Below are 21,341 nucleotides of genomic sequence, written 5' to 3'. Positions count from 1 at the left end.
GAAATCATAGCACATGTAGCTTGTTTAAGAGACATCTGGCACTACTGCTCTTTTTTTTTTTTTTGTAAAGAAAATACAGGAAAAAGGCTGAAAGTAAATACCTTATCTCAACAGCTTCTACTGTGTTGCTGAGTTGGTAAGTCTGATAGTTTTAGTTTTAATATTTTCATTGTATTGAACATGGCTCAAATAAAATATTTACTACAAATTGTGGTACTTGCATAATGTCATCAGTGAATTTTCAACATAATATAAATTTAGCTGTAGGGTATAACTATCTTTTGAAAGAGGAGGGAGCTACTAGCTTTATTTACATGATGAATTTACTTGAAAGCAAACATGTAGGGGTACAGCTTTATGGATTTTTTTTTCTTTTAAGATTAAATGAAGAAACTAAAGGTTTAATTTTGATTGATTTAACTAGCTCTACTTGTATATTTTAGGTCTGTGTAGAATGGATGCTTCTGTGTAAAGGATAGTCCTGCACAGTAATAGAGGCACTTATAATGGAAGATAACTTCAAAAGGACAAATTTCATTACCCTTTTCTCAGAATACTTTACACACATGAAGACTTGCTCAATATTTGTCACCTTACTTGGGAAAATGAGATTGGTCTCTAAATAACCTGGGTTTGATACTCTTTTTCATGTTAGCTTTCATAAAACAGGCCTGGTTTGTTAGAGCACTCCCAGCTCGCTTAATTTTTTACCTGCCCCAAGTAAGCAACTACAGAGTTGAAATGCCAATATTTTTGCAATGTTCTTAAGACATATTCAGGTGGCCAGGCTGCTTTCCTCTGGATGTTCAGTGAATGTCAGTGGTTAACTCTAGGTCTCCATACATGAGGTTTCAGTGCCAGGTGTCTCTCTCACAAAATTATTTTAAGAGGAATCTGTTTTAGGATGAATAAAGGAAAAGGGGAGAGTAGTGTTTAGACTTAGTGGTGATAATATATTTTTTTGTCCAGTAATTAATTAATTAATGGGTTATGAAAAATTTTCATTGTGGATATATTCAGTTCTCTAGATCGGATGGGGGAGAGGCGTGCACATCACAACTACTGCTTTGTATAAAATTGGTATTCAGCACTGCAGATCTCTGAACAAACCAATTGGGCTTTTAGCCCAAATGTTATGAGGGAGAACAAGAACAAAATGTTGGGTATTAAAAATGTTTAAGCTATGACTGAGGATGTATGGAGCACAGATGTTCTGAGGTTGGCAGAGTTGCTGAGATAAGTTTTTAATGAGCGATAACAAGGTTTTTATCTTCATTTCTTCTGTTTTCGAAGCAAAGCCAACTCTTGCATACGTGTGTAGTTTGCTTGAATTTTATTTTGTAAGGATGATTATTTAGTTTGATTGTTGAAAGAACCATAATCCACTTAGGAAAGGCTTAGGTTTTAGCTTCCTACTGCTTGGTTTGGATGTGGCAGAATATTTTTAATTTTTTTCTTAAATACTCCTTTTCCTTTTTGATGACATAGATTTTCATTTGGGCCAGGGAAGGATGGGCATGGATGGCAAGGTAATGGCAGTCTTTGGAGCTGCCCTTGGAATTAGTTTTCCAGTGCTGCTGTGAGGCTGTGGGTGATGGATGGGGTGGGTGGGAGAGCGCGCAGCACTGGGTGCAGAGCAGCCATGGCCCTGCAGGTGGCCTAGGGCACCCTGGGCAGTGATGGCCTTGCTGTAGCCCAGGCCTGGTAGAAAAAAAAAGCCTGGGCTGGTTGGGCAGAACAGGATTATAGTGAATGAAGTATCCTCCCCACCATTTAAAATTTTTTTGTTGTTGTTATTGTTGTTTTAAAGTTAAAGGTCCAGGTAAGACTAACACCTTTTGGCTTGTGTCTATATTCTTTTCTATTTATTTCTGTGGTGAATTTAGTATCTTTTAGTTACTGTCTGGAGCCAGTTCAAACATTTTGAATGGTGTGAAGCTTCAGCTAATAAACTTGTGAATCTGAGCTGACCAAACATAGAACAGAGTTGGTCTCTTTTTGCCTTCTGATCTTGGGAGGCTTGGGATCAACATGCAGGGGAGTGCAGGGGGCTCTGCCAAGGACTATCCCAAGTGTGCTGTGACCTGGGCTGATACAAGCTGACTGGGAGATGTGCTTGAGAGATTTTACTTCCCACTCTTCAGTAGTTTTATTTTATAGGATTTTCCCTTATTTCAGCCATCTAATACTGACTGTATCTTAGAATAGCAGCTGAAACTGTTGGAGTGTGCTCTTGTATAGTCCCTCCTCCAGAATTTGTAATCAAACACAGTTGTTCTTAAAAATGCCCAAAGTCTTGGGCACAAACCCCTAGTGACCTGGACTTTTTAAAGAGGAAAATCTATATGGTAGGAGAGAAAGCAGTGGGGCTCCACTAAGTGAGGCAACTTGCAGGCTCACATTGATCAGTGGCAGAACAAAAACCAGAACTTGCTAGATGGAGGATGCCGTGTCAGTTGGAAAAGCCTGCTTCCACCCTGTGTACTGAAGTGATTCCTTGCTGTTGGCTGTACATTGAACAATGCTAATTCTGCTGAAGGATTTGCTCTGGAGCAGTTTACCTGCTTGCTGTGGACTGTGCATGTCTTCATCCCTGGCTTTTACAAGAGCAAAGATTTGGAGGGGATGCGCAAAGTACATTTTTGAGAAATCAGTATGTGAAGAGGCATATTGTTGGATTCTGTAGTTTAGTTTGGAAATTTATGGCGTTTAGGCAGCTGGAGGGTGTGCTTGCCTTGTATCATAAATGAACCAGTACTCCTTTTTTGACTTAAGTAGGCATGTGTGGCTTTTCCCCCCACTTTTTCCCCCATTTATTTATTTTTTTCAAGTCTTGGTTGTTATCTGACTTGGCTTTTATTCTTCCTAAGAGCCTAATTTTCCACACAGTCAGACTAGAACATCTGGAAGCAATCTCTTCTTTGGCAAGGAAAGATGTGACAAACACAATGAGGTGTAACTTCTACTTTTGTTATCTTACCTTTGCGTTTTTTAAGACATCCAAACTCAAACCATTTAAAAGATATATGGGAATTTCAGGTGTGTTTTAACGAAGCTTGGGAATATTGTTGGGCAGGATCATTAGAGAATAACACAGGTATTTTCCCCTTTAATAAGCATAATAGTTGCATTACTTTACAGTTCAATAATCTTTCAGATATTGTAATGCATGTATTGAGTGTTTTACAGCCACATTTTACTGGACAGTGTGAATTACTAGTTGCCACTATTAAAACCTCATAGGACTCAAGCAGTAACAGTGTACTTATGTTTCAAAATAGCATTTAACTTCATTAAAGATATGGATGTTATTAATGGTACTTTAATGAGCAATCCTATGACTGTGAAGCACTCACTGTAGCAAGCTCTTTTCCTTCTGTAATAGTTGTTCCACATATTTAATAAAACCAGCAAAAATCAAAAAAGTACTTTTAATGAGAGGAGGATTATTTGGTGGTGCAGTTGAGATTGGCAGACTTATTAGGGTGCCACAAAGGTCCTTGTATATTATTCACTTTTCAAGCCTCTAAAATTGGGGTAAAGTCTCAACTTTCACTTTGAATTTTAGCCTGACTTCTTTCATATGCCATTTAAATTTGTTTTTTCTTTCTTCTCCCCCTCAATAAAGCCTGTTTAAGATTTTGCTTTCATAGCATTGAACTGTGAAAACAAATTTTGCTTTGTGTTGACCAGTGTGTGCATTACCTCTGGGGGCCTGTGTTCCGTGTTCTTGGCTGTTTCCTGGCTGTCCCCCTCAGGTTCTAGGGGTCCTCAGATGCTCTCAGCTGGCTTCTGGCTGAGGGGTGGTGAGAGGTGGATGGCTCTGTAGCTACTGTGCTGTCTGCTGTATAATGAAAATGGAGGAGAAATAAATGCATGTGGAAAAGGAATAGGGAGAATGCTTTGAGGAGACAGCTGGGACAGGGCAGGTGCCTGATGAGCTCAGAGACAGAAGGTGCTGTCACAGGTGCTGTGTGTGTCCCAGGCATGGTTCTTGTCTGCAGGGCTGCTCCTCCCTTGGCAGCTGTGTGAGGTGGGCCAGTGGGGCCTTGGTGCCTGCTCAGCCCCACAGAACTGCAGGCTTGGCAGTGGCCCCTCCCAAGAGAAGGGTGGGAATCCTGGCAGGAACCATGCAGGGCCTGCAGTTTGCCTCGTTGGTGCAGGAGGTGCTGTGTCACAGCAGAGCTCTGCTGCTGCTGGGGATGCTCTGACCCTGGCAAAGCTCCTCATTGCCTTTGTTGAGAAGGTAGAGTTCAGCTGCCCCTGCTGCATCATCCAGTGACTTGTGTGGCTGCAGGAGGAGTTGATTCAGTCGGTTGATCCAATGGAGGGCTAATCATGGGGGAAGGAAATGGCTTTGGTTTTATAATTTGCTTGCTGCTGGTTTGCTTGAATGCCAGAATGAGCAGAAACTTTGCTGTGTGTTTAGAGAGAGGAAAGGAAAACCTACTGCTTGCAGTAACAGCCCACGGTGTTGGAAAAGCATGTTCTGAGATGGCTCTTTCCCACTTATTCAGCAGAGTTTTTGTATGAACTAAAGAGCAAATGTTATAAAAAATTAATAAAGGCCAGGGGAAAAATTGTAGTGATGGCATAAAATCAACAACCATCATAACATGGCTTTTTAAAAAGTTTTGAAAGATGGAGGGATGTATGGTCCCAAGTGTGTGGAGGGGGTGTAACAGCTGGAAGTTGAGGGAAAAAAATGTGAAGAAAGAGACTGAAAAGATAAGAGCTGTGTGAATTCAGTCATTTAGGTTCTTTGTTGACATGTTCACTGTTCAGTGGCTTTGGCACAGTGGACTGGTGCTGTGTATATTGACCGTGTCTCTCTTGGTAAGCAAGGAAGATGTAGATTGATGGTCTCTAGTTCAGGTCTTTCTGTAAAGGAATTGCAAGTCTCATTTGTTAAGCAAACAGTACAGAAATAACCACACAGATAAAGGTATTAATTGCATTATTGTTTTGTTTACTCTTGATTGCACTATCTTAATATGATCAAAACTGCTGATATGGTTATAACTAATATTAAAGTACAGTCACATCACAGAATTACACTTGAAGTATGTTTTCTGTATTTTACTCAAATTGCAGAATTGCTTCAAAGCTTGTTGGCAGCTGAAATACTAGGTTGTGTACTATTAGTAGAAATAACACACTCTTTGAGGTCTATAGAGAATGTCATGCACTTGCTCAAATCTTGCTTACAAGTCCACTTACAGAAACAGAAGCAAAAGGAATATGAAGAAGCAGATTTGTCTTTTTTTTCCCCTGAATAACTAACCCTTTTTAATCAAACAAAAGGTTAGGCACATTCTAGTTTGTCAGGAAAAGGGGTGAGAGGTATAATATAGTTGATGCTTTCTCTTATAAAAGAGTTAAGGGAAAATACTGGACGTATTTCTGATCCTTTATTTAAATTTTATCTGACTAGCATTTTAACTGTTGCTGCTGCATAATTGGTCCTGAATCAACAGCATCTCTCATTCATGGATACGGTAAATGATTCAGAGATGAACTTCAGCCATACTCTTCAGCATCATAGTTCGAGAAGTTCTAATTTTCTGAATTAAGTGAGGTCCTTGATTTTACAGGTGATTAATTGAATTACAGAGGAAAAAAAATCAATACATCTCTGAACAGCCTATTCTGCATTACCCAAATCTTTGTCCTGGCCATGTAGCCATTTTTAAAATTTGCACCTTTGCCTTCCCAACAAAATGATAACTGTCTTACTGATTTGCATTATAATACTACCATGTGATAGATTCCAAGGATCCAACAGCAACCACAGTAAACAGGCTGTGTAGAAAATACTCCCCAACCAAAACCCATCTACCTGAAACCTCACAGTGAGCTTGATCAGTAACACTGGAGTTACTGCATTTACACAAGTGTGCAAAACACAAACATTTGGGACTGGATTTGTGATTGTTTATAGTGTGTGTGTATACATATATAATTAGGTATATCTTAGAGCAAACACTGCTCACTGAATTGTGTTAATAGATCTGTGCATGTAACAGGCATTGTGGGAGGGCAGGTAGCCCTCAGCAACTGCTGATGACAGCATATGTGTTACTGTGTGAATTGTGCTGGGGAATTCTGTCCACTTTTGGCAGAGTCAACATTTGACCAGTGTATTTGAGTAATCACAACCATACCTAAATATTTATGTAATAGGGATAAATAGCCTTTAAGGTTTAAATCTGTTTTTCAGTGAATATGCTTTTGGAGTTTTAATAGTGTTTCATGCTTGCCTCTTGCTTTTAACAGTCAAATTCTTTTAAGTAGGAACCCGTCCTACATCTATAGTTGGGAGCATTATGTATGATTACTATTGCTGGACTGCTCCTGTTGTTCCAGTAGGGTTTTTAGTTCAGTAATGTTTTGTTAGCAAAGTTCTAAATAGCAAGGTACAATAAAGGGATGCATTATTTCTGCTCTTACAATGTTTTTTGAAATCCTTCTGCTTGTTTTGAAAGCCAAATACTGTGACGAGTCATACTACAGTAGCTGTATGCATTTTTGTCTTTGTAAGAGTCATTGCAGTCAAACATGTATGTGCCTTTATTTCAAAAAGATGAAGAAATCCTCTGGTGTCATAACAATCTAAATACAAATCTAAAGGAAATGTGCTACAATATTATTGCAATTTTAGCAATCTGTTATAAAGTTTATTGCAGAGAAATAACTAGGTCAACCTCTGGATGACCTGTCTTTTGGAGTTTCTTCAGTTAGCTTTAGGCTAGAGCTCCACCTTGTGATCCTTCAGCAGGATACATTTTCTTTTTATAGTTAATAATTTAATTATGAGTTCACAAAGTTGAATGCCTTTTAAAGTTTTCACAGGCTTGAGAGGTTTCAGTATCTGCTTGGGAAAATTAAAGTTAGAATTCTGTGAACATGCCAAAAAAGAAACTCAAAAGCTAATTTTTGATAGTTTAGTTTAGAGTTAACTTTCTAGAGTTCTTAAAACAATTTGTTTATTAGAACTCATTTAATAGAGAATGTAGACTTGCACTGTTTGGAATGACATGTGCAAGAATTTAATTTCTTTGTTTTCAGATTTCACTGTGATAGATGAAGTTGATATATTTAAAAAGTTTAGGTAGGAAAATTATTCGTATAAGCATCCTTCCTTATTGACTTCCTGAACCACATGCTTTGAATGAGTCATCCAGTGTGGGCATGAAGAAGACATGGCTGGCAGTAGTCTTGAATTCCCAGAAGGTGTTTAATGAGATGAAGGATCTTGAGGAGTGACCGGTGTCACTCTTCTCCCATACCAGAACAAGAGAACATGACATAAAGTTGGAAAGTAATAAATTCAAGGCAAAGAATATGCCTTTTTGTAGTATGGAATTTGGCTGTGGGAGTTCTTGGATGGAAGATCCTCCATTGAGTATTGAGTTCAAAAACTATTTGGAAATATTAATGGAAAAAATAAGGTCTTGTGAAGTATAGAGACAACCTCTCTGGCCAGCAAAATCCATAGATTATTTCTGGATGCCTGGAAGGCATTCAGGGAGACTTTGCTCTAAAGAAAGTAGTGTTGTTCCTTGGGCAGCTTCTCTTGGCCACTGCCAGAAGGGGCTTACTGGACTGGGTTGACCCTGCTGGCTGAGCATTCTGGATATGTGCAAATCTTGTAAGATTATTCTCTAGTAGAACAAATGCAAGGGGGTTTTTGCTCATTGCTGGAATTTAAGCTTGATGCCTGAGATCTGTTACACTCTTTCTTTGTACACCATTGCCAGGTGTTCATCTCTAGCTTCTGTTTTCCAGAATACCAGTATATAATTGCACACATGAGGGCTAAGTTTGTTCTACCTTCAAGAAAAACAAAAAATATGAATCTCAGTAGTTAATGCTTCAGCAAGAACTTGATATGTCTGTTCTGTTCCAGGAGGTGATTCTGACAAATGCTGCGTTTCCTCTCATCTTTTGTGGTCTCTGTACTAAGATGAACAGTTCTGACAAGAAATTCAAGTTGGTGTAAATGGCAGACAGCTTTTGTTACTGATTTATTTGGCTTGTTTGATGTAGAGAACAAGTACTCTAATAATTTGCCCATTCTTTTTCTTAGTTTTTGAGCTTTTTCTTTAATTTCTGTGATTATAAGATTTTACTGAGATTTTTGCAAAATTTTGTAGGATGGTATGTTTGGGTTTCATATAAGGAGCCAATTTGCTTGTAAGGATCCAGATTGTCACTTTAGTAGATGTCTTGCCTCTTAACATTGAAAAATGTAAACTAGAAAGAATCAAATACCAGCACATTGATAGACAGGTTGAACTTGAAACTGGTGGTTTTTGAAGTTTGCATCTCTGCTTTGCACTGGGACTGAATCACAAGCAGGCCTCAAAAAGAACTTGTGTAGATGTTTAATCTTTCTTGTTCATTTTTCTTTTTTCTGTTCCCCCCTCCCTGTACAGCTGAGCAGGTGCCAAGCCTGATGACCAAGTCATTAAAGTGTGTCCTTTTTTCCAAGTTCGAGTTGCTGATTGGAATAAAAGTAAATATTAAGAGATAAATAAACACAAAGTACACAAAACAATTCCAAAGTGTAAAGCTTTTCGATATGTTAGCTTCTGAGCAGGGCATTTCACAGATGGCCTGGATGGTATAATAGCACCTTGCCACCAAAGAAGGGAATTTTACCCTTCCCTCCCCTGTTGGTGGCTATGCAGTCTTGTGTTTCCTGTGGCTTGACTCTGGAAATCTGCTATTGAACCAGTTTAACTTGAGAATCTCAGGGAAAAATACTTGAGTTGTATTTTGCCCATTTTAGTGGGGACTTTGATTGGATGATACTGAATTGGCAGAGCCTGCAATGGTGAGTGGCTGGGCAGGGGTTGCTACAGAAAGTGTGAATGGAGTGCATTGGTCGTGTGCCCATGTGGTGCCTTTAGAGAAGGGAGGAATGCAGTGGCAGAGGGTGCTGCCATTCTGCAGCATGGTTTTTCTTGAAGCTTTTTACCTTCTGCTGTGCTTTGGATGGAAGATGCTTTTGTATTTTGGATGGAAGATGCAGCCTGTCTTGAGATTGATCATCTTGAGTCTCCCTGCCTTTGCCACTATTTATTTCCACTGTGGTTCTCTACTTTAATGTAATTATGTGAAATGTGAAGAAAGAGAACTTAATAAGTTCAGAGTTTATGGTTTCTCTCATTTCTCTAAATCTGGAAGCTACAGTGTCCCCTAGCATTCAGAATAAGCACTTGCAGGAGAAAACCTGTCCAGCCTCTGCCACACGCTCGGTTGAAATGCAGTCTCTGGAGCAGAGCTTCCAGACTTTGAGCAACGTGTGCTCAGCATGCCACAGTGAAATCTTTCCCTCAAATACCTAATCACTCCAGAAAGCTGTAGAGTCAGCAGACTGACCTGAAGGTTTTTCTCCTTGGTATTCTGTCTTTACAATACCTGAACATCACACTTTCTTAATTTCTCTGTGTAAAAGTTAGCCTGGGGAGCACAGTGACACAGAAAACTTAGCGGATGGCTAAAACTTGAAGTATCCAGGGAAATTTTTTTCCCCCCATTGATAATAGGAAAAATAAGAGAAAAAACTATATTTATTATAATGAACAGTAGTATAATGAAGTTTAAAACAAGTATTTCACAGTCTTTAGTTTTCTTGCTAGTACAATTGTGTTTCCAATGTTTTCCTTTATACTATGTGGATAGTGTTATCTTCCTTGATACTCCTAAGAGTCTTGTCAAATGCTTCAAATGTTAAACCTGTTTTAAGTCTGGTTTATCAGCTCTGGAAGACATGGAGTTGTGAAGCAGCTGGTTATAAGAACTTGTTGTAAGAGATTATATTTATGGAAAATTACATGGAAGTTGGCAAGTTGGAGATGTAAAGTTGCTATATATAATATCTTGAAGTATACACATATTGTGCTTCAAGTTCAACATCAAGTCTGGTTTTGGTTTGGTCAACTAGAACTAGAATTACCCTAGTGTGGTCAGTTCTGGTGTTAATTGTTAGCTGCTTACAGGTGTTAATGAAAACTATTCCAGTTTGCTCATCGTAATCAGAAGATGTGGGATGGTTGGTGGTTTTTTTGTTTGGTTGGTTTTTTGGTTTTGGGTTTTTTTTTTTATTGTTACATTTTGTTTGGTTGAGTTTTTTTTACAGTATTTCTGTACTATTATTTTTCTGCAATGCTTTTACCATTTGTGGAGTCACTTTGTAGTAGGATCATGAGAGGACTCAAAATCTTTAAAACGGGGAAAAGCTTGGTTAGAAACAGATGATAGTGTGGTTTATATTTTCTGTGTTTCCAACTCTTTATCCTTCCATATGTGGAATAATTTTCACTGTATTTTTTGATTTATTTCATTCTAGAAGTTGTCTGCTACAAAGGAAGAAAGAAAAGTAAGCTTGCACTTCAGACTGCTTTTTGAATATCTTTCTAATACAGTGGTGTTCCAGAAGATGATAAAGAAATGATAGCAGCTCCAGAAATACCAACTGATTTTACTCTCCTTCAGTAAGTGTTTTAAAAATTTGTTGTTCTGTTTGTAAATGTATTGTGTCTTTTTTGTGTTATGGTTTACTTTCTCTTGGAAACAAGGAAACATAATAAAGGATGGTGTTCTGTTTTTATTTTCTAGTGAGAAGTTGGTAGAAGCATTTTAAAATTTTTATTGAGTATTAATTCAGCAGTAACTTAAATCAGATTTAAAAAAATATTTTAAAAACTTTATTTTAAATCAAGTAGTTGAAATATTTGCCCTTAACTGGGGTGAGTCACTTAATATTTAAAATATGTCATTCCAAATGCTTTAGTTAAATCCAAATTAATGGCTTCCCTCAGGCATCAGTTCCTTGGTGTTTTTGACATAATTTTACTAAGCCTTTTGTCTTCCCACAATTTTTAAGAAACTGACATTTGAGTTTTCAAGATTTAGAATTGGGTACAAATTACGCTTTTGGATAGAGAAGTAAAGTGATTATTTTAAGCAGACCAAATGAATCCAGTTCATCCCCTTTGGTGTTGACTTACTAGACTGAGAACATATTGGGATTTTATATAGTATATTTAAGAATGTTTCTGATGAAATGTGTGAGTGGTTTGTCTTTTTATCCTTGCAGGGAGTCTGAAACACACTTCTCTTCAGATACAGACTTTGAGGATATTGAAGGAAAAAACCAAAAACAAGGCAAAGGCAAAGTATGTTCACTCTTTAGGGATACTGAAACATTTCTACTATTATAAATTGAAGACTTTAGCACTTTCTTTGAAATTGAATGAGCAAGAAGGAATATTTTCTGAAAATGCAAGTGTTCTGTGAAGAGAGTTCATATTTGTATTTGCATGGAAATGCTTCATTTTGATTGTTCCTGTGATATTTCCTTAGTGCTCTGAAGGCATAAGGGAGGCAGGGGAGAAAAGGATAAGCTTTGATTTGATCAGTCTTTTGGCATATTTTCCATCCTATACTTAAATTCATCATATATTCTGTGGTTTTTAGTTTGAAAAGCAAACAGAACAATAATTCAGTTAAGAGTTTTTTTAACAGGTTGCAGACAGGAGGTTACAGTAGTGGGGTGGGAGGTCTAAACCCAGTTCCCAGCCCTTGCCTCCCTTCCTGGGACAGTTGTCCTCCCATGTGCCTTTCACAGGCTACACAGCCACCACGTGTGGCTCCTTCCCTCCCGTGCTGGCCTGGGCTGTGACCCTCACTGGGCACCCCTGAGCCTGCACCAGTGCAGAGCACCTGCTTGTGGAGAGGTGCTGATGGATTTTACACTGTGGTCATGTCATTTGTACTTTATGTTCTTTCTACAAACACACCTGTCTGCTCTTCCTCACCCCCCACTTGCCAACTTAGTCAAATGAAAAAACAAAAGGTTAATGAATTGCAGAGGAGACTTTGTGATATGTTAAGGAAATTGCCGTAGCTGTTTAAAAGGAAATATGTAAAATCTCTTTTACAATTTAAACACAAGAAAGATCTGTGTTGTACACTATCACTAATCACATATTTAATTGCTTAAAGATTTTAAATAAGGGAAGGAGGAACCTGTAGAGTTCTTGCTGGTCTTTGTATCACTCAGGATCAGCTGCTCTCAACTTTTAATTTTTGTTTTATATATACATAAACATACACACAGATACACTGACATGTAATAAATATGGTTGCTGAAAATCAAAGGCCTTGCCCCTATTTTTCATGGTATGGATAATGATTTTTTTTTAATACTTCATGTTAATTAAATAAAATCTCTGTGTGTGTGCTTGCAGACCTGTAAAAAAGGAAAAAAAGGACCAGCAGAGAAGGGAAAAAGTGGAAACGGAGGAGGGAAACCCGGTGGTCCGAATCGGATGAATGGACATCACCAACAGAATGGTGTGGAAAACATGATGCTCTTTGAAGTAGTTAAAATGGGCAAGAGTGCTATGCAGGTAAGACCTGGGATAGCTCTTTGGCTTGGATGTAGATACAATTTAAATATAACAATATTTTCTTCTACATGCACTTTAATCAAATGAAGTCTAAAGTAATTTTTTCCCCTTCAATTTGCTGTTTTTACTTATATATAAGAATCAAAATAAAGTGGTTTTTGCTTTGTTGATGTTTGAATTTGAATGAATTGATTTTTCATTTCTGAATGTTATTAATGAATAATCACATATGAAACGATTAAATTTGTACTACAATTCAAAATAAGTTTTTGGTATCCTGACCAAAGAAAGGTTATTTTAGATTGCATGACTTTAAAGTCCTTCATGTGTGGTGGTAACTAAATACAAATGTGGCTTAGACTTATTGTTGTCACAGAATTTAACAAGAATCTGTAGTTTTTACATGCATCCAGAGCTTAGATTATCTGAAAATAAATAGTTGCTTCTCTTCTCTCATGCAAAGTGAAATCACTAGCTAAAACTTACAGGCTCCTCTTTAACTTTCCTGACCCAAATTCCAGCCAATTGCAGTGCAGCAATATACTCTGGCCAAGTCAAGTTAGGGTAGATTTAACCCCTTCAAGTGTCTATATTAGGTACTCCCCCCACTGCATTTACTAACAGGATGGAAGTCAGACTACATAAGAAATACAGCACTGTTTTTGTTGGTTTTTAAAATATTCAGATAGGTAACTGAAGTGTTAGCTTGGCTGTGAGTCTCCCAGTCGAGATAGGGTTAAAGTGTAATAAGTGTAAGCCTGTCAGCCATGAAGCTTTGCTGCTGACTCACTCATGTGACTCCTGGCAGTGTGGAAGAAGGACTATCTTTAGCACTGGAAATGGGGAGTTTGCAGCTCCTGTATTACACATGCAGGAAGCTGGGTTGCTGTGCAGTTCTCTCAGGGCTTACAGCTGGGAACAAGAACAAATTACTTGGATGTATTTGCACAGAGAAATTCTGATTCTCCCGTTACTGGTTTTGTTCTATTTCAAAGCAGATGGAAAAGCAATACTTCTCTAACTGTTGCTCTGTGTGCAACTTCTTCAGCCAGTAATCAGTAATTGTATCTTCATGAATTTTTAACTGTTTGAAATTATATACAGTCAAAATATTTTGCTTTCCAAGAGCAAAATGAACCTTTGCCAGCTCTGATTACTTTTTTGAATTGGGAAATTGATACCTGAATCTTGGTCAATTCTTTTTAAACTAGGAAGAAAAAAATTATCAAATTATTTTTAAACTAAAGTCCATTTAAGCAGTCAGAGTACAAAGTTTCCTCCATGGCCCTCAGCGTTTGCTTATCTGGGAAAATTTTGGTAATAATTTAAAGTTAACTGTTTTATTTTAAATTCTATTCTGTACCTTCTGAATTAGTTGACAAGGTGCTGTTAAGTCATATGTTGGACTTGACGACCTCAAACGTCTTTTCCAACCGAATCCATTCTCTGATCCTGTCACTTAGTGTCTGTTCCCTGGCAAAAAGAGGTGGTTCATTCACTGAGACAAAACGTTTCATGAAACAGCTCTTTTGCTGGCGCTTCTTTAAATTGAATAGATTCTGAACACAAGGGCTGCCTAATGGAAATGCTTGTTCCATTCCTATCATTCTTCAGCTCTTATGTGGTGGCCTTCTTTGAAAGCCAAATTTGTTTTCTCCATATTTCATTCTCCCCTTCAGGTCAGTCCACTCAGGTCCAGTTCATAGGTTCTTTTTCTACTGGAAAGGGCATGACAGTTTCACTTGGAGTTTTTCATTCTTTTTGTTGTGCTGACAACAGTTGTGCATCAAACTATAAACAATCTGAGATTCAGGGAAGAGGGATTTAGCTGTATCTGTGTTCAGTAATTTTTCTTCAATATGTTTTATTTGTCCTCACAGCAATATTGGCTGTGAGAGTGAGCACTGAGAATACAGATAGGAAGCCTTGGAGATGGTGCATAGTCCAGCTGTCTTTTGAAATTCTGAATTATTCCATCATTTAGGGAAGGGTACTAACATATTAAAAAAAGTCAAACATGAAAACTTGATGCTACAGCGAGTCTCTTGTACCTGTGTTAATAAAATTGCATGTCTGTGTTTTATGACCTTGGCAGTAAATGGTTTGTACTCTACAAATGGATGGTTAAAACATAATTGCATGTAAATTCTGTTTTCTCAAAATGTTTTTCACAGGTTTAATTGCTTCACATTAAGTTCTTTTAATAAAATGTGCTTGTTCCTCTTTGGCTTAGTGACTCCAGAGTAATTAATATCCATGGAGTGTAGGGCAGTGCTGTTCATCCTGTTATGGCAAATGTGGATGAAGCAAAGTTCATCCAAGGGACACATTGTTTGAAGAATATAGGGAGCTGTAGCTGTTGGAATTGGATGCACAAACAATATCTTCATAGAAATATCAATGGCTTGGCAGAGCACGGGGAGGGTGTAAATAAAAAACATGATTCTGTAAAATACCCCAATTATTTTTTGGATTCTTCCCAAAAATGTTCCTGTAGAAGGATATGGTATTCCTGCACTTTATGTTCAGGTGTCAGTTTTGTACTGGTATATGTTTATGGAATAAAATGAGTTCTTGAGGACATACAGCAGTAAAAGAACATTTAAACATGTAGTTCTGTATAATCAAAAAAGAGTTCAAGTTACTTAAAGGGATGAAGAAAAATCACTTACTTGAAAGCAGTTAAGTAAGAATGTCTTCAATTTATGAAAACTGAGCAGTGCCTTTTTATTTGTTTTCTTTCAGTCTGTAGTGGATGACTGGATAGAGTCATACAAACATGACCGAGATATAGCACTTCTTGATCTCATTAACTTCTTTATTCAGTGTTCAGGCTGCAAAGGTAAGATACTGAATTGATTACTCATCCATTTAAGCAATATTACAGCATGATTCTCAATCTTTGCTTTCATAGCACTGAGGCTCTAAGACTGCTTCATCCCCAGAGCTAGTTTACATTTTCAGGTTCTTGGAGTTAAACAAGTATTTCTGAATGTGGGAACAGGAGGTTTAGAAATCTTATACTGTAGTTTAAAGTGTTGATTAAGCCTTTTGTATTTACAGCAGATAGAAATCAGTACTGGTACTTAACATGTGCTTCCTCTTCCTTTGTTTCTGCTATTATTTCAGAAAATCATCTCTCTTATCACTGATAGTTCAGGTTATTCAGTCTTGGAATTCTAATTTGGATGTACCTATGTTTTATCATTGATTAAGATTGCTTCATAGCTTTTGTAGACATGCTTGTTTCAAAAGATATTACAGACAACTTTATGGTAGCCTGTCTACAGTAAGGTTGTGCTTCCATATTTTTTTTCTTTATTTTCTGATTTTTCTTTCCTCATTTCCGTGTCCTCCATTCTTTTATCTCTCACCTCCTCTTGAAGAGAAGGTAACTTGCTTTGCAGTGTCACTATGCTTGATAGAGGAGGACTAGATGTAATTTGTTCTGCTCAAGTGCTTCTCTGTCCTGATAAACTTTTAAACAAGTGTAAATCTCCAGAAAGCTAACAGTGTTCCCCAGGGGTTATTTGCACTTTCAGGAGTAGTGACCTTTTGATTTTTGTTACAAGATAAAGCTGCAGAATCTTTTAATGATATCTGTGATGATCCTTGTCATGAATTTTTGCAGTAACATTGGGAGGTCTAACAATTTGAGGCCAAGACAAATAGAAATTTTATGAAAGTGCTCTGTTTATTACAGTGCAGAAGATAATAAGTAGCAGTACAGCACTATTTAGAATCTTGAGTCCCAAAAGGTCACTTCAGATGGTGGAATGCTCACTGGTACAGAGGCCTGGCCCAAGTACCTTTGACTTCTGATTGAGTGAATGAGTAAATTCTAGAAGTGTGTGAACATGCTTCTTAAGAAGAATAAGACTAAACCCCACATAAATAAATGGATACTTGTTATACATGAATGCTAGAAGAAAAAAAGTGAAATTTATTAAAAATACACATGTGTAATCAGTAGGTTAGGTGAAAATGGGTTATTTTGAAATTGTAGCAGGAGGTATGTCATCTGCCATCTACAGCTTTCATATTAACACTGCTAATGACCTAATATCTAAATTGTAGGAGTTGTTACAGCAGAGATGTTCCGACATATGCAGAATTCTGAAATTATCCGAAAAATGACTGAAGAATTTGATGAGGTAATTAAATGAAGTGCTGGTTATGTATTCATTTTTATTTTCTTTGTACCTGTCCTAATCTTGCTGGATGACATTTATTTCAAGATATTTATTTCAAGAATATGGAGTTACAAAAATTACAGGACTTTTATGAATGAAAATGTTTAACTCTTCTTTCACTGAACTTAAAAGACTAGGAAGTAAAGCTCTGCATGTATGCAACTTATTTATTAATGGTTTAAGAAATCAATATTGACTTTCAGTTTTTAAATAGTGGGAACTCCTACTTTGGTGGCACTGTGGGGGATGCCTCCCTATCTTGCTGTTTATATAGGGCCTTATATTGTCTCTTAAAATGGTTGCTGAATTTATTTCTATGCATTCATTAATCTACAAATTGTGGGGATTTAAATTTGATTATTTTCCAGTTGAAGACTAATGCTTTTCCTTTGATGGGGATTATAGTTTTTTTCCCTTTAAATTGTCACTTTCTGTTCCACAGAGTGTTGGGGTAAATGAGATGTATTGGGTTTTTTTTTTTGGTGGGTGATGGAGTTCTTTTTGTTTTGCTTGTTTTTTGTAGTTTTTATTTTGTTTTTGTTTTGGGGTTTTTTTTTTGTTTATTTGTTTCATTTGGCTTTCATTTGTTTTTGATTTTCCTGGGTTTGAGTGGTGTTCCTTTCATCCTGTGTTCAGAGAACGTAAATGTAGCTTTAAAACCTCCTCCCCAAATTTGTCTAGTGCAGACACAATTCTCTCCACTGCCACTCCTCCAATAATTAAAAAAATCAATAACTTTAACTGAGGAGAAAATGTAATATCCTTTTCTTTAAATGAATTTTAGTGTTCCTTAAAACTACCTCAATGCATAAATAGATTTGATTACTCTAAGGCAATATTGTGTGAAATTCATAAAGCCACACCTGGGACTGTTGGTACATGGGTTTTTTAATCACTATGTCACAGCTGACTCTTTCTCATAAAGAATTCTAATGAGCAGCTCTCAGATTTCTAATCCCTTTTCTTGGATACTTTCTTTATTTTTCAACGTGTTTTGTTGCTCAGCCTCTTAAAGAAACTGTTCACAGTGGCACTGACACGAATGATTCTTTATTTCTCCCCGTCATTTTACCATTATTTGTAAAGGCTCCCATATCAGGAGAGGGCACACATTTGTTATATTTGAGGTGTTGTAGTTGGTAATTTTATGACTTCAGGAAGTTTCAGTCTGATATGTAAGCATTTCCCTGTAAACTTCCTTATGATCCCAACCTGTTCCTAAACTTGTCACCTAACTGTTCATGTGATGATTCTAGTGTAACAAAGATTTGTAAGGCAAATCATTTTTTTCCATTTATTTTGTGTCAAACAAAAAAGAGGAACTTGTAGTTAGAATGTTGTCTTCGTGTTATAACAAGCCTCAGCTGCAAAGTATATTCATATTTATGGAATCATATTCTTCTGATGTATCATTTTTAAGGCCTCTGAGATTTTTGCCTTTAAAGTTGCATGTATCTCTTCTTAATCTTTATTTATATGAAATAACTTTTAAAGTGTTTGAAAGAGTTTCCTGTTTCCCTTTCTGTGTTTTAATAGGATAGTGGAGATTATCCACTAACTATGGCTGGCCCCCAGTGGAAAAAGTTCAAATCCAGTTTTTGTGAGTTCATTGGAGTGCTCGTCCGACAGTGTCAGTATAGCATCATCTATGATGAGTACATGATGGACACTGTCATTTCCCTGCTCACAGGGCTGTCAGACTCACAAGTCAGAGCCTTTCGGCACACTAGCACACTGGCAGGTCAGTGAATTCTATTTATATGACTATTATTATTAATTATATTTATTTGGGTATTGCTTACATTTAATGTTTCGTGTTGCACAGGACAGAATTACTCTGCTTGAACTTTTTGAGATTCAACATTCAACTTGTGTTTTATTTTATGATACAGTTTTCATCTTTGGGACAGCTTTTTATCTTGGATTTTTGTTACCTTTAGTAGAAAAGTAAATATAAGGAAACTTTTCAGTTGATTCTAATAGATTGTCTTTGATCATAAATAAGGGTGTAGGTGTCTTTTAATCTCAAATGCAGTTGAACCTGTACATGCTCTGCATTAAGTGAAACAGAAGTTGTAGTTTATGTTGGATGCAATTTTTACTACAAACTTAAATTGTGCTCCATATTGAGGTCATGGCGCTACATAAAGTAGCATTTCCAGTCTTCACATTAGAAATAATTAAAAATATTTTTTTCATCAGTAATACAGTCTCTAAATTTTTTTATGTTTTATGTAGTTGACCTCTTCACATAATTTTTTCCCAATATGTTAAATTGAGAAGAAATCCTTTATGAGATAAGTATAGAGTGTTTCAAAGAAACATCTATTTGTGTGGACAAAGGATGAGCTTGGATAAGGGAGTCCTAAACTTGCACTGATTACTGAAGGAGGAAGGGTTGTGAATGGCATTGTGTGGCTGTCAGCTTATGTGAGGTGGGTAACAATTTTACTTTGAGCAAAGTAAAATGAGGCAGAGTGTGAATCTCAGGTTTTGCCACACTGGGAGTAATTATTGTTAGCATCCCTTGACCTGGCTGATTTACAGCTGGCTTCAGTCCTGACTGTCATGTCAGTCCTTCTGTATCCTTGATAGCCCTCTTGAATTTACATTAGCACACTGCACTAGGGCTGCTGCTGTGTGACTTCTACCAGCCAGAGCATTTCTTATGGAGATGGAGAGAGGAACAAAACTTTTTATTTCAGGAGAGTTTACAGATTCTGCTGTATCATCAGTTTTGACTGTTGTACTATATGACTTAATACAAATTCTATTCTAGGTCTTAAAAAGCAAGTTATTACCGTGTTTTTTTGGGTTTTTTTTGATTGGAGTTGTGCCTGAATAAAAGTTGCAGAAATTGCCCCGTTGTGTGTTAGTTTCTGTCAAACAAAGTATTTTTTAATGAGCCATGTGTTTTCATTTTTTCACATCAGCAGTCAGTTCTGTTGGCTTTGTGTGTTCATCTGAGTTTTACTGTTTGTATTGTTGAAGATCATATTTTATATGGAAAAGAGTGCCAGCAAAATCCTAGTATCCATATTTACTGGTACTTCTGTTAATTTCAGCTTCTGTGATTAACTCAGACTTGCTCTTTAATCTTGGAGATCACAATGTGAGATAATATTTCAATATAACTGCATGTCTTTAAGCCTTGCTTATTAGCTTTATGCTGGTGATACATGCACAAGAATTTTCGTGGCTGCTCTGCCAGTGCAAGCCCTCATATGCCTTATTACTGAAGTTCACAAGACAAGCAGTATACAATTGATCACCTTCTAGTTTCTGAAAAAGGGATTATTTGTCTGCACTCTTTTAAAAAGGATTGAGCTAAAAATAAAAGGACACAAAAATCCCACGCAAGTGTGTTTTATATTTTGGTTTTCTTAGCTTGTAGTCAGCTAATGTGCTTTCTCTGCTTCTGCTAATAATTGAATCTTTGGAAAACCTGCACCTTTTTAAAATTAAATTGAGAAAAAAAGACTGGTGTGATATGGTGGTGTTGGTTGTCTAAGACATTTCCTCTTGAAGAAAGAAACTTCTTATATATTTAAGACTGAATGGTGTCAGTCTAACTGACTCTGATAACAATTCTTCTAGTATTTCTTGGGCTAAGTTAATTAATCTTACATTCTACCTTCATTTTGGGGAGGAAACAGACCCTGTATCTCTCAATTCAATCCTAAAAATGTACATGTAATAAAAATAATGATTATAGTATTAAAGAAGTGACAAAAAAAGAACAGAATAGCAATATTGCATCTATTGTCTTGATAAATAATGATGCAGTGCTTGATAAAACATTGCATAAGTTTGTGTTGCAGAAAATTACACTAAATATATTTTCATAGATACAGCAAGGGTTGACCAGAAGAGGTGTCAAGATTTTTCTTCTAAGTTTTCTTAGATCAGGTAACCTTTTAAATAATCCTTATTCTTTTCACTTACTTTTGTAGCCATGAAACTGATGACTGCTTTAGTGAATGTGGCATTAAATCTAAGTATTAACATGGACAACACACAGCGGCAGTATGAAGCAGAACGGAATAAAATCATTGGGAAACGAGCTAATGATAGGCTGGAACTCTTACTACAGAAGAGAAAGGAGGTTAGTCTAACTATGTGTTCATAAATATAAATGTTCATAAATGGCCACTAATAATTAATTTTGTTCTCTAATTGGTTTTGGTAGTTATCCATCTCTTTATCTCTTCAGGTTGTTCATATTTAATGCTTCAACAACTTGGCGAGGTGCTTCCTACTGTCTGGTTTTCTGTAAAAAGAAGTAAATGTAGAGTCTTAAAAATAGTAGTGTTGCAGTGGGGTTAGTGAGAGAGATTGCAATCAGTAATAGATACATTTTTGTTGTATTTCTTGAGGAGTTTCCTACATTGAGCTCAAATATGTATTGAAAATTACCACACATTGACAGGTTTTGGCTTCTAGAGAAGATCTCCATGATCTTGGAGCAAAATACTGCTTTTATAATGTCAGTAATGATCTCAGCAGGAAATGTATTTAAAGGCTTTAGATAAGGCTTTTTTCATGTACAGAAAGCACTATCAAAGTTGAAAATGCAGTCTACTTCTGTTTTCTTTCTTTTGTGTAAAAGAGACTTGCTGATTCATTGCTGACAATGTTGTCTTGTTGAAAGCCCTAATTCAATCAGGTTTCAGTTTGTACTTCTGGGGCAATTGGTGGTTTGGTTTTTGTTTGTTTTTTTGGGTGG

The 21,341-nt window shown here is 36.8% G+C and overlaps 1 protein-coding gene across 4 annotated transcripts in view; it reads left to right on the top strand.

The window, feature by feature from the left end:
• The window catches only part of STAG2 (stromal antigen 2), a 73,074-nt gene that overhangs the window by 25,887 nt on the left and 25,846 nt on the right, over positions 1-21,341 (top strand). For all 4 annotated transcript variants that reach the window (XM_036401987.2, XM_054516346.1, XM_054516347.1 and 1 more), the window contains exons 2-8: positions 10,358-10,502; positions 11,108-11,186; positions 12,261-12,422; positions 15,168-15,264; positions 16,500-16,576; positions 18,152-18,356; positions 20,569-20,720. In XM_036401987.2, coding sequence (XP_036257880.1) covers positions 10,459-10,502; positions 11,108-11,186; positions 12,261-12,422; positions 15,168-15,264; positions 16,500-16,576; positions 18,152-18,356; positions 20,569-20,720 — 816 coding nt within the window. In that variant the 5' untranslated portion in view covers positions 10,358-10,458. The remainder of the gene's footprint in view (positions 1-10,357; positions 10,503-11,107; positions 11,187-12,260; positions 12,423-15,167; positions 15,265-16,499; positions 16,577-18,151; positions 18,357-20,568; positions 20,721-21,341) is intronic.

Source organism: Molothrus ater, chromosome 14, assembly GCF_012460135.2.
Source record: "Molothrus ater isolate BHLD 08-10-18 breed brown headed cowbird chromosome 14, BPBGC_Mater_1.1, whole genome shotgun sequence".
Lineage (NCBI taxonomy): Eukaryota > Metazoa > Chordata > Aves > Passeriformes > Icteridae > Molothrus > Molothrus ater.
Note: the sequence above shows the minus strand (reverse complement) of the source record. Positions and strands in the feature narration are given on the sequence as shown.